Here is a 14,020-nt window from a genome sequence, read left to right on the forward strand (position 1 = left end):
CCATCTTTACACATAAGATTAATCATCTCTGTTGTTTGTAATACCACGATGAGCATTGGTAATTGGGTGGAGGCAAGATAGGATCACAGGAGGAAAATCCTGTCCTTTCTGTAGGATGGATATTAGATGATTCATTATGCTATAAATCACTGAGGAATGGGGGTAGATATTATTGGTAATGAAACGTTGATCAGGACAAACTGTCATTGGCTCAGGTCCTCCACCATGTACTTCTTACATCCACGCTTGCTACATTCACTTTGTTAATCCAAAAATGACTGGGAAGCTAATGTGTCATGTCATCATTTACATGACATAAATTACATACTGTATATTTCAACATACTTTAATGGGAATGAGTAAATGTTAAGAGCTGTAGTTCCACATTGACCAATGGTCAGGGGCTGCTACTGTATCATGAACAGAATAAAAACTGAGCATAAAATAATCAAAAAAAACCTGGTTTTCTCAGGAGCTTCTGCATATCAAATTATTTGGTTTTTGTCTGAATCCAGTTCACCAGGCAGAACAACAAACTCACAGTGATATGGGTTATGCCAGTAATGCCAGTGTCCAGTATCCATGAGGTTTTCTCCTGCCGGCCACACACAGGGCAGCTGCCTGTGGCTCTGGTCAACTCACTGTATCTGTATGTGGCCTCAGGTTGGCACTGCCTGTAGGCACCAGACGGTGGAAATATAGTGTTCTTCCACCACAATGCTCCTGAGTCCCTCACAATACATCATTTGCCTCCATTGAGCCTGTCTTGAACTTTATTTATTTCAGAGACTGGTTTCTTTCATGACCGACCTGCGAGGAGCAGACAGTTTGCTGCAGAAGGCCATCAAGAAAGTGGATGGCAGTAAAAAGATGGACACTGCTCAGGTAATTTCCAAGTTCATACTGTAATGGAATGTAATTAGTGTGCTGCACATTTTGGATGGTGTGACACATGTTGACTTTGCTTGTGTTGTGTTTGCTGTAGGATGTGCAGCTATGCATTCAGGAGCAGAGGGCTTCAATGAAAGAGGTGCTGGAAGACGTCCGACTGGTCACTCTACAAAGAGAAGGGGGGGCCGTACTGGCCAGGATGAGGAGAGAGGAGTTTCGGTTTCCGCAGTCAGACGACTACAGGTATCAGGACATATCAGAACATAACATGTTGGACATACTGCAAGACATTCATCACAATCATGATGGCTATGAAAATGGTGTTAATTCACAGAATGTACAGTTTCAGAAGCTCATTGCATCTGCATAGTCTAACACCCACCTTGATCAACCACATTCTCAACACATTTATTACATTGCATTTGACTTGAAGACTTTATAAGCTGTTATAAAAAATATTGTAAACACATTATGTATTATAATCATTATAATCAGAACATGACAGAAAACACTCCACAGAACAGATAGTTATGGTCCGCAGTTCTAATTTTCTGAGTCACACTGGAAGTCGTATCAGATAAACGCACAGCAGTAACTACAATTTGAATATTAATGCGGCAACCAAAACTCACCAGTCAAAGTGATACTAGAACTACTGTATATTGCTTGGTGGAAAAATAAGTTTAATTACTCTCAATTTTCTTTTTTTTTTCTTATTACAATGGTATGTTACTCTAATTTTAGAAAGACAACAAGCCACTCACTTTTTAGAATTATTTTAGAACAGCTAAGAGGTTTTTAGCCATTCCACCGGTTCACCTAACAATGCCCATAGACTGTTGTAAAAAATGATATAAAACATGCCCTCGTTTGGCTTATTGCCTAAATAACATACAATATTTGCAAAAACTCTAGTTGTTCAATAATTGAGGAAACTGTATGGCTAATAACAATCTCATAACAGTACTGCCAGATTTATGGTCACATAATACATTTTCTGATGTGACACTAATGTAAGGACAGTGCATATACACTTAAAATACACTTAAATTGCACTCATGACACGTCACAATGCACTTCAAGTTGAGTGTTATCTGTTGCCCTTAATGTTTGTCTCACCTTCCCTCCAGAGATGCTCTGGAGTCAGTGACCGGTATGTATAACCAAGTGGAGGAGAAGCTCCACACTCTGGTGATGAGATCCAACGAGTCACTGCAGCAGCTGGAATTCCTCTTCAGACTCAGAGAGATGGAGGGCAAAATCAGCACGGTACAGCATTGCTTCTGTCAATTATATTAGCTTTCTTTTGCCTAGGAGATCCTGGTCACATCATTCAAATGTGCAATACAGTATGTGCTGAAACATCTGAAGTTCATTCATGTCTTGTCTCGGACTCATACACTGAAGAAAGTTGGTTTCCTCTTCTCCATATTTCCATCAACGTGACCATTTTGAAAAATATGAAATGTAAAGCAAACCTTTTATAATTCTCTACCGCATCTTGCAGATTGGGACATGGTTCAATACAGAGGGTGAGCAGAGACTGAAGGACTCTCACACAACAGATGATACCCTGAAGTGCACTGAAAAAGCCTTACAGCACTTTGACCCATTTCTCACACAGACTAAGGTACTGGACCAATGGAACAAGTCATGCTTATTTGGCTGTTGAATTTGACTGAACAAAACTAGAACCAAACAATTTCACCTGAAACTGAGTACCAGTTTTCTCGGTAACGCTTCATTTTCCGGATCTGCAATTTCCTAATCATTTCCTAATAATTTCCTAAAAAGGAACTGTCAATTTCTTAGGTGGTTTCCTGGAAAGAACTATGGCATTATATACTAATTATAAAGAAAATAGAGGAAGTTGCAGACCTGGAAAATTAAGCATTACCGCTCTCCGTTACCCAAAGTTGAAAATCCGTAAATTATTGCACCCATAACAGTATATCTAGACTCAGAACTTATATGCAAGGGGAGGAAATAAGCTTGAGTTGACATCTTATCATTGATCATAGGAGAAACAACAGCACGCCTTGACCCTAGTGATGGAGGCAGAGAGGATGATGGGCACCGGTGACTCCAGTCCTACAACTGATGTTTTTCGGACTGTGGTCAGCACTTTCAAATCTAATATGGATGCCTTTCTGTTGCGGGCAGAACAGAGGTACAAAGACCTGGACACATTGGTGCATTTGTACCGCTTCTGTGAACAGGTTTGTGTATAAACCCAATTTTGTTCTGTCAAACTGCTGTTCAGTGCTTTTCCCCCCATTTGACAGATTTAATTCCTCTCTCACTTCCTTCATTTCTCCCTATATTAAACTTTATCCTGGTCCTTTTTTGTGAACAGTGTGGAATGTGTCCATTAACCCCTCGCATGAACAGATATCAATCTCTCATCCACTGTTAAGTACTTGGAAAACTTGAATGACATTTAGTATTTAGAATGATTTAACTTTTCTTTCTCTCCCTCCCTTCCTCCCTCTAGGCCTCTGCCCTGGCCAAGGAATGCAGTCATTATCTGGAGCAGGTAGAGAAGGGGTGTTACCCAGCTAAGGCCAGTCTAAGCACACTCAAGATGTATGAAGAGAGATTGAGTGGCGAATTCTCAACCCCACACTTCCAGGCTGTGAAAGCTAAGGCTTGTGCCGTAGGATCAGGGGCCTCGGGGCTGTTGAGGGTGTGGAATGCAGCCTGGGTCCAGTGCCAAGAAGTCAGGCCGCATCTGGAGGAGACGCAGAAGAAGAAAGGCGTAGATAAGAACCAGAACCAGCAGGCCACAGCTGCAGCCTCTCAAGGGAAAGTGGGAGTGTTGGAGATGGATGAGGAGAGGAGAAAAGTGGTGGAGGCTGGTTCGCCCCTGACCCAGGAGTCACCTTCTCCTAAAGAGCTGGTCAGTGTCTCAGAGAGGGTCCTGGAGGAGAGCAGGGACAGTGGTGCTAAGGAAAGCACAGACATTACATGTTTTAACCTCCATTTGAACCCTGACTTAAAAGGGAGCGAGAGGGGAGAAACCAAAACACAGCAGTTACCTGAAACACACGGGAAAGATGGCAAAATGACTCCTGTTTTGCCACAAAATGGTGACTGCCATCCAGAAACCAAATGGAGGCCAAGAGAGCACCGCAGCGAGGCGGATCTGAGGAGGGTTGAATCTATCGATGGGGGTAAGGAGTTTCCATGGCACCAAGCCGTGGGCCGGTCTCTCAGTGAGGGGTCGTGTGTGAGCTCCAGTCTGACATCTATCTCTGGCTCCTCACCTCTGAGTGCAAGACACAGCCGCTGCCAGAGCAGGACACACCCACCGGGACAAAGTCTGCAGCCCATCCCAAATTTGCCCATTTCTCGAAATGAGAGTTTCTGTTCAGGACACTTGAGCTGTGAGTCAAATATAGACAGTAACTCAGAGCAGGGTGGTCCCACCAAGGGATGTTCAGCCCCCGCCCAGAGCCCTAAAGATTTAGGAGAGGCGTCATTACTCACCGACACACCAACAGAACAAAACGGCAGCAATGTTTTGTAAGTAATTCCCCTGCCTCCACAGTTATCTAAAGTCCAGTGTTTATCAGACCCAAAAACAAACATGGTGATGCTTTCCGGGATATTGCAAAATGAATATGTATGTTGTATTGATGAATCATTTGTCAGTAGTATAGTCATAAAACAACAGCTTTGTATGACATCATACAGAGAAATGCTTTGCTATTAACCGATAAATAAAGTGTGAATTGAGTTATGGTCTTCTCGTATGGAACGCTGGCCTTGGTCTCGAACTCTGCTGGCTTTGGTTTTGACTGAAAATAAAATCAACAACGAAAGTTCCCAACTCTTACATTTTTCATTTCCTATTTGGAGCAGGAAACTGCAGAGGATCATGGAGGAGCTGCTGTCCACAGAGAGGGAGTACGTGAGGGCACTGGGATACGTTCGAGAGCACTACTTCCCCGAGCTGGAGAGGGCTGATGTTCCCCAGGACCTCAGGGGCCAGAGGGGGAGCATCTTCGGCAACTTAGAGAAGCTCCATGACTTCCACCGACATCATTTCCTGAAGGAGTTGGAGAGCTCCGTGAAAGAGCCCTTCAGAGTGGGCCGCTGCTTCCTGCGACACGTGGGTCCCAAGCAACACATCATTTAGTACACAGAAGTACTGCTTAGAAGTTACAGTTTGGTCAATTGTTCTGAAAGCGTGGCACATATTTCACCTTGCTATTTTTGTTTTTTTAAAAATCAAAATTTTCAAAAAGTTCAAACACTGACCAAATTTTGATTTTGCTTGTGACATCTTCAAATCTTCAAATCTTCTTTTTTTTCCATGACACAACCAGATTTGGCCAATCTCGCCGAAGCAGATCAAGTAGTGGTTTCCTGTTCTGAACCAAAACCATAATGATTCAACATAATCTACTGCTGAAAAAAAACCCTTCCAGATGTGTTCTGGCCATGGACTAATGCTAGGCTTTAGCTCAGGAATCCCAATGTGAATTAATCAGCCCATGCAGCTGTGAGCTCCTATGGTCCACTGTGTCCAGTATGCATTTTACATTGTTACATATGCACATTCACATTATGTGCAAGTGTCACAATGTAAAACATACAGCAAATTTTGCACACACTTATTATTACTGTTGCATTTTGAACCGTGTGTCTACTGTAAACGCTTTTATAATAATACAATCTATGATATCTAAACTGAAAATAGAAATTGAAAAAAGCAATAGAAATTATTTCAGTAATAGTTACATTCATTTGTTGGTGCACATTTCTCAGGCCAACAGTAAACAAATAATGCAGTAAATGAAACTAAAGTGACAAGCATGGTGTCTAATAGTCTGTATTTATTCCTTTTGTTTTAGAGAGAGAGCTTTGCTTTGTATGCCCTGTATAGCAAGAACAAACCACAGTCTGATAGTCTACTCATCAATCATGGACAGACCTTCTTCAAGGTGAGAACAACTGCCAACCTCCCTTTGCTCCCCATTCCCCCTCTCTACCTTTTACTCCATCAGTGTGAAAAAAGCACATCTTGATCTTTCATGAAAGAGAGTAGAGAGAATGGTGTATTGTGAACATAATACATAATGACATTCAGTCAAATAATTTTGTTTTAATCAATGTTTCTTTCTAACTGAAAATCTACGTCATTTATACACACTGTTTCAGACCTGAGCTGCCCCTTACATATCAGCATGCTTGTTCCTCTCCAGCTTCAGCATAGTCCTTATAGCTTCATCAGTTCATCAGTACTCATCTAGGACTGCTGCAGTTTCAATGACTACTCTGTCTCCTCACCTGCTATACCAGCAAAAGCAGCTGAAGCTGGGGGATAAGATGGACCTGTGGTCGTACCTACTGAAGCCTGTGCAGCGGATCAGCAAGTACAGCCTGCTGCTCCAGGACATGATGAGGGAGTGTGGTCCAGGACAGATCAGAGAGATGGCCGAAGTCCAGGCCGCTCTGGAGGTCGTCCACTTCCAGCTCCGCCATGGCAACAATCTGCTGGCCATGGATGATATCCATCACTGCGATGTAAGGGCCTTGACAGTTTTATTTTTAGGAGTCCAGGCACCACAGGTGCTGGAACCGCATTGTTTTTTGTTAGGACTCTCTTCTTCTTCTTCTTCTCCTTCTTATACTGCCTTAAAACAATCCATGCCTCAGAGACCCCCACTACTGCAGCAAAAAATCAGCCAGATGGTGGCACTATAACAAGCAACTTTACTTTTAACTCCTGAATAACTGCTGAAGCATAGATCTAGACCAAGACGTAGAGTCAAAATGTTCAACTCAGATTCTTTGGCTAAAGATGAATCCATTGCACATACTGCTTTTCATTTCGGCCATGATAGTCTTTCTGCCATTTGGAATTTTAAATTTCATCCAATCTGAAATTTTGCACACAGCATAAATGCACTTCCTAGATTATGGCTATTTTTGAATATCCAAACTGTTTGGCTGTGGTGCACAAATGAAGTTGACAGTGAAGATGTGCAAACAGGAAGTGAGACATAATTTCTAAATGCTTGATGCTAAAAAAAAAATTTAATAAATAAATTTCACATACATGTTTGGGACAGACCCAGAAGGGTGTCACCCGCATTTGGTCATGCTCCATAGCGCCACAATCAGGCCAACCTTGCAATAGCACCATTTTGGGGTTTTTTTCTCATACAGATGCCTTAATCTCTACCGAATTTTACACACAGCAAATTTCATTTGAACAGTTTGGCTGTGACACACAAAGAAGTTGACGGAGAAGACAAGCAAACAGGAAGGCATGCATAATCTCTTTAAGCCTACATGTTTGAGCAACCAAATTTAATATAAATGTTTGCAAAGGGCTTGAAAGTGGGTCAGACCATATTTGTTTGCACTCTATATTTACCATACCAACATTGCCAATTTTCCATTTCACCTGCAGTTGCAGCACTTTCATCAAAATGTTCTAACATTGAGATGTAGAACTTTTCCAAAATGATGAAGCTTTTATTCTCACGGTCAAATCATTTGCCCCATGTGCTTGGACCTCATTAATGGCCACTTGCGGCTATATTTTTACCTTTTTATTGTTTCAGTGTTTGACAAGATTGATAGAAGAAGGATTCCATACCGACTTTTTCAACTGAATTTTTCTCTCAAGAAAGACAGAGAATGACATTATTTATAAATTATGCGGTAACGATAAAGCATTTGCAGCTTGGATATAAAGTATAAGATAGGGGGATGTTGACTAGTTGTGATAAGACTTATCATGTTCTCGTCCATCATTGTGCAACATCATTGGAATCTTTACTGTGATGAGGAGAGGAGAGTAGGGCAGCAGGTAAAGGCATGAATTTTACTTCTTCAGTAGTATTTGGATAAGGGGTGGTGGTTTTTGTCATTTGCTAACTGACATATAAGTCTTAAGATAAACAACTATGATTCCCATCTGGCCATTTATGCAATACTTTTGATTAATCTAGGCTGTGATGTAATGGGATGGGTGTACAGGAAAATACATGATAAAGAATTTTCCGTGCAATATAAAGGTGTGGTGTGAGCTGTGTGTAGGATGTTGGTCTTGAGTTCCAGTAGCTGGAAAGCATTATAACTTACGAGACTGAAGGAAAGGATTTGGATTCAGATGGTTTTCGTAGGAATTCTGTTGGTTATTCCATTAACGTTGCATTCTCTGCTGTACTTTTAGAAATGATAAGGACACCATTTAGTTACTATCAGTCCATTATTTTTTCTTGATGTCTGAATAATGAATCATAGCATATCTGCCATTATTAGTTATGTTTAATAGTTATAGTTATGTTAAAACTGAATTTAGAAATTGCAGAGACAGCTGAGGTAGGTCTTTTGGGAAAATGCTGGATTTTCATTTTTTGCTTATTAAAAATGTTTTGGGGCGTCCTGGTGGTTTAGCAGTCGTATGCCATGTAATTGCGATGTCCTGGGTTTGAATCTGGCCTTGGACCTTTGTTGCATAACTCCCCCTCTCTGCCCAATCTTTACTGTCTCTCTTCACTAGACTAACAAATAAAGGCAATAATGACAAAAAAAACCCTTAAAAAAGTGTTTGGGTTTTTTTGAGAATTGCTGTGTGTTTTTGCTGACTACATGACCACAACTTGACAGAAGATGATCTTCAGTAAGTTCCCCTTTCCTATACTGCAGGTTAATCTAAAGGAGCAGGGGCAGCTGATTCGCCAGGATGAGTTCCTGGTGACACTCCGGAAGAAAAAATGTTTCCGCCACATTTTTCTCTTCCAAGAGCTCGTCCTCTTCAGCAAGACCAGGAAGACAGATGTAGGGAACGACACATATATCTACAAACAGTCATTCAAGGTACACTCACTTACACACACACACACACACACACACACACACACACATTTGTGTCTCGTTTAAATGAAGCCACATTGGATTCATAGGCCCATACTTGGACTGATACTACTTCATATGGCCAGCGATTGACATTTCTGAAAGGAATTATTGTTAAAAATGTGAAATGAAATGAAAGCATTACTCACTGTGCTGTGTGGGCGATACTCAAGGGCATGAGTATTACCACTACTTCCTCTTTCAGCACAAGATTTCTTCTTACAAATGTCATGAAAGCAGTTTTGCCCTGCACTGTTTGCTCATCAGTTACATGTAAATTTAACATTTCTCAATTTTCTATACTCTCTCCATCATCCACCATCATCATCATTCATCAATCATCACCATCTACTGAAGGAAGTCAAATTCTTTTCCAGTGGTTTAGTACTGACATATGTATGCCCATAGCCCACAGGCCCAACTACATTAGTGTACCTCCTGTATTTGTAGTCAGGCCAGTAGAGCGCTGTTCACCTCAGCTACTGTATATTGAAGCTGTGTTTGACAGACTTGTCAAACTGCCCGCCATATTTGAAGCTGCCGTCTCACAGGATCAATCAAGTTCCTCTGGAGATGCATCTTTCTCTGTGGATTTATTTAGACGTCAGACATCGGGATGACCCACAACAGCGGAGACAGCGGCCGGTGTTTCGAGATCTGGTTCAGGAGAAGGAAGAGCCAGGACACGTACACACTACAGGCAGTTAGCCGGGAGGTGAAAGAGGCCTGGACCAAGGACCTGGAGCGGATCCTCTGGGAGCAGGCTGTACATAACAGAGGTATCAACACACACACACACACAATACACATACTGTACATGACACTATCTTACACAGCACTGTCTCTTCCATTATATTTCAGGCTCCTCAACGGTCTCTCAGCTCACTTGTATTTAACTTATAGAAATGTATTTGATGCAGTCTTGCATGTTCATAATACACTCACATTTATCTATATCTATGTATATACACATCAAACATGGCCATCCAAAGATAATGAGAGTAGTAATTGTCATTGATCATTCTGCACACAGATGGCCAGGCAAACATCCAATCAGATTGGATGCAACATGGTGGCAACAATCTGCTGCACAAAAACTTTGATGCACCAAAGACAGTTGTTGCAAATCACTTAATTATTAGTTACAGTGATGTTGTGCCTGAAGTTGTGCTCAACATGTTCTTAAATTTGAGTAGTATGTAATAGTATTGTTTCTCATGCTTATACTAGAGGTGCGTATGCAGGAGAGAGTGTTCATGGGTATAGGAAATAAGCCCTTCATGGATATCCAGCCCAGTGATGCAGCGATCAACGACAGAGCCGTCAACTATGTACTGATGGGCAGAGGTAAGGCGAAGTTCTTCAAAGACAAGCAACTGCTTGTAAAGTATTCTTTATCACATTCCTTGCAGTATTGAGCAAATATTTTCCAGTGTATTCAGCGATTCATCAGTTTGGTTTTGGTCACTGTGTTCAGTAGTCTTTGTGATAGTTTTCTTAAATCTTTAATCTTTTCTTTAATTGTCCTCTTTGGCATTTCCCATCTTTTCGTGGTCCATCTCATACAGCCTCTTCTCCCTTGGTCTCCTCAGAAGGCAAGGTGCTGGCCTCTGTGGGAGCGTGTGGGTCGCAGGCCGGGCTTCCTGTCGGGCGGCCAAACTCTGTTGGTTCAGGGAGCAGTTCGTCTTCCTCTGGCAGCCATTCCTCTTCCTCCTCTGGAAGGGGGTCCCTGTCCCCTGTGGGATACCTGTGTGGGCCAAAGCGGAGGGTGCTGGCGGGGGGCCTTGGAGGATATGTAGCGCCCCCTGGAGTCCTGGAGGAGGATGACCTGGACCATGAGAGTGGGAGTCAGAACCTACTGTGTGAGTGGACTGGTGCTGGTAGTGTCTCTGTGGATAGTATGTGGATGTGGGTGATTTCATTTGATGTGTAGCACTGCAGTAAATATGTTTTGAACTACTGACTACATGACCAGAATGTTACTTAAGATTTATTGCAATGGGCTGGGGGAGGAGTTGCCGTGGGAGAGAAAGTGGAGCCATCCGCACCTGGGAACCATCCATTATTGGTTGCCCCCAAGCAACCTCACTAGGTATTGGGTATGAAGTGCTTAGCTTAAGGGCACTTTAATAGTTGTTGTTAATGGGGCAGGGGGCATTTCTCCTTCCTCTGCCCTGATTATCCCAGCTGGTCTGGGGATTCAGACCATCACACATTTGAGTTTACCACAAAATTGGTATATCTTTTTTTTTTAGAAATGATGATCATAGTGGTAATCCCATAGATCATAATGATGCTTTATTGATCCCCATAGAGAAATTCACTCACCCCCCTCCACGGAGGTCAGAGGTCAGGGTGCCCTGGGCCCTCTAGTTGGGAGAGGGCCCAGGCTCAAATAATCTACTGACTGACTGGTGTTCCAATTGTGTCATCCCACCGTAAGAGACACACTGAAATGCAACGGTTAAGAGGAACTGAGTTTAGATTGACTGGAATGCAACTTGAATCTGTCCTTCTAGATTTAGTATACACAGACTGAAATTACACAGGAAGCCTTCAGACTGCTTTTACTTTTTGAACTGAGTTACATAATTCAAGTTTGGCGAGATGGTTGCATAACTAAATACATTGACTATAAATTAATTAATTAATTAATTAATTCATTCATTCATTCATTCATCCATCCATCATGTGCATCATCAAGTCTCCTCTCCTCCGTTCCAGTGGACAGCTCTGAGTCCTCAGGAGAGAGTGTGAGTGGCTTCAGCAGTTCAGGTCACAGCTTCCACTCTGCTATTGGAGGAGAGGCGGAGGACGCCTCTTCGGTCTGCACTTCCACAAGCACCATAAAGGAGGCAGCAGCAGCCCATCCAGCTGGAGCCTCCCCAGACTTCCCTAAACCAAACAGTCCAGCTGGGGCTCCAGGGAAAACCCCACCACCAGTTGCACCCAAGCCCAAACCCAAACCACCGTACCAGACCAGCGATCCACCCTGTGGCAAGGTGTGGGGTGATACAAGTCTTATGATCAATGACCAGTGATTCACACTCATGAGTAATTGTTCATACAGCCAAATACTTTTTTTTATGTTATGTCTCCTTGCAAGTGGTATTTTCATATGGTTGTGGTCATTATTATGTTGTAATTAATATTTAATTAATTATGGCTTCTTGAATCTGTCAGGTTCAGAACACTATTGTTGGAAAATCAACTGAGGTTTGACCTGTGAGATACAGGGTAAGTTTGCTAGTTTGGCAATCATAGACCACCCATCTTTAATGAAACCAGTAAAGAATGCTACTATTTTTGGAGTGATCTGATGTGTTCCCTAATGAGTAATATACAGTATTCTGTGTAATAGAATTAATGACAATTCATTCTATTACACAGAATATTCTAATAACAATCAATTTCATATCATGTTTGCAATTTCATGTATTTTTCTACAGATTTGGAAATAACCCAAGAGGAGTCAAGAGAAAGAAGAGTTACTGTGTAAAGAAGACTATTGTAACAGACTTTATCTCCTTGTTTTATACTGGCTGTTACTGTAAGCCATTACCACTCTATATTTTGTATCTTGCCACTAAAACAACAGATCAGGAAAAGTGTCTACATGTACTGTATTTTGAACATATGCAGTGATCGATTTTGAAATGCATGTCTGACATGGCTTTGCTTAGTATGCTGTAAATCAATGTAGTGTCATAGCTTATGCAAAGGATCATAGATGTGGTATGTTAAGCTATCAAAATAGTCTGTGAGCTTACTGGTTATTCATAACATAATGCTAAACTATACTGTAGATTAAGGTTAAACCATTCTGTAGACTTTCATCAGCATCCTTCATAAAGCTATCATAGGCATTTAATAAAATCTTGTTAAAATCTGTGAAGAATTGTATCAAAAAGACACTGTGCCATCTTTTATGTCATTAATTTCATTGTGTTTTGTACATGTTTATCGCAGTGCTATGGCATACCGAGGTAGTGCTGTACAATAACAGACTCTCTGAAAGTAAAGCATTTTCACTTTGTCTTTTTATTAACAGTTTTGTATGAACTAATATGTTACTAGTATAAAGATATTGATCTATCTGCAGTTGTATGGTTTTCTATTTGAAATACAGAATATTTGCATTGATAATGCATATGTTTGTTTTAGTGTGTGTGTGTTTATTTGCTATAATGACTCCAAAGGCCTACTATCTTACAGTAAACCTAAAACCACATACAGCCTGACTGATATATCTGAACTCCAGTGGTGGTGATTGAGGCTTATATTTTACTTTGGCATAATATTTCCATTCACACCTATCTACAAATATTTTGAAAGTAGGCCACTTTACGTCACGGTACACAAATGACAGGGTAACTGTGTAATTACAGCAATATTACCCTAGAGTATTAGCATTATAACGGTACTACATTAATGTAGTAAGTTGTGCCTGACTTTACAGCTTCCATTGTCTTATCTAGTACTTTCGTATTAGATTGAGTGATAATGTGGTAACTACCTCATCACTGTATTGAACCAAGGAATAGAGCAACTAAATCAGTGTAATATTGAGGTATCAAGCCTGACTTTACTTGGCAGTACAGGTCCCATGGTTACCTACCTATATTTTCATATTAGGTATTGAGTAATAATAGTGTAACAACCTTATCAGTCATCTGAACATGGAAGTTCCCTTTACGAGAGAAGGAAAGGAAAGGACAAGTAAGCAAATGTTTAGAAAGTATTACGCAGTAATTCTACAGTAATGATTGCACAACTTACTACATTCATGTAGTAGTGTTATCATGAAAATAATGACATGTTATCATCAGAAAATCACCAGAAAACCAATATTTTCAGTGCTTGTAGATTATTATTCTTTATCTAAATTATCAATTGGGGTATCAAATAATATAGAATAGAAGCAGCGCATTTTCCTGCCTAAATGAAAGGAAATGAGCCATCCAAACGCCTTGTTATCCAGTTTTTTCCCCTTAACTTTTTCCTTAAGTCTCAGTAAGTGATGTATGAAAAATGTGTTTCTTTGCTCATAAAAAAATCAGTATCAGAATTTTTATATAATTTTGACTTTGAAATATGTGGACTTTTATAACCCTTTAACAGTCAACCCTGGAAAGAGCTAAGGAAAAAAAGTTTTTTACTTTAAATTCCCATCACTAACATATGGAAGAGGATTAGGGCCAAATGTGAAAAATGTATTTGAGTTCTGAGTTTTCTGAGATTAAAGTCAGAATTC

General features: G+C 40.9%; 1 protein-coding gene across 1 annotated transcript in view; it reads left to right on the forward strand.

Annotated features, from left to right (window-relative positions):
* Nucleotides 1-12,890, forward strand: part of quo (quattro) — a 31,399-nt gene extending 18,509 nt beyond the window's left edge. Inside the window, exons 9-24 of the mRNA XM_071528886.1 lie at nt 787-885; nt 986-1,134; nt 2,022-2,160; nt 2,399-2,521; nt 2,913-3,110; nt 3,386-4,416; nt 4,756-5,005; nt 5,751-5,840; nt 6,199-6,423; nt 8,560-8,730; nt 9,368-9,545; nt 9,997-10,113; nt 10,359-10,628; nt 11,491-11,768; nt 11,950-12,003; nt 12,216-12,890. Coding sequence (XP_071384987.1) covers nt 787-885; nt 986-1,134; nt 2,022-2,160; nt 2,399-2,521; nt 2,913-3,110; nt 3,386-4,416; nt 4,756-5,005; nt 5,751-5,840; nt 6,199-6,423; nt 8,560-8,730; nt 9,368-9,545; nt 9,997-10,113; nt 10,359-10,628; nt 11,491-11,768; nt 11,950-11,988 — 3,357 coding nt within the window. The 3' untranslated portion in view covers nt 11,989-12,003; nt 12,216-12,890. The remainder of the gene's footprint in view (nt 1-786; nt 886-985; nt 1,135-2,021; nt 2,161-2,398; nt 2,522-2,912; nt 3,111-3,385; nt 4,417-4,755; nt 5,006-5,750; nt 5,841-6,198; nt 6,424-8,559; nt 8,731-9,367; nt 9,546-9,996; nt 10,114-10,358; nt 10,629-11,490; nt 11,769-11,949; nt 12,004-12,215) is intronic.
* The last annotated feature ends 1,130 nt before the right edge of the window (nt 12,891-14,020 follow it).

Source organism: Centroberyx affinis, unplaced genomic scaffold (assembly GCF_046629955.1).
Source record: "Centroberyx affinis isolate AG114_WGS23_722 - 3 ecotype Tasmania unplaced genomic scaffold, CSIRO-AGI_Caff_v1 ptg001738l_1, whole genome shotgun sequence".
Taxonomy (NCBI): domain Eukaryota; kingdom Metazoa; phylum Chordata; class Actinopteri; order Beryciformes; family Berycidae; genus Centroberyx; species Centroberyx affinis.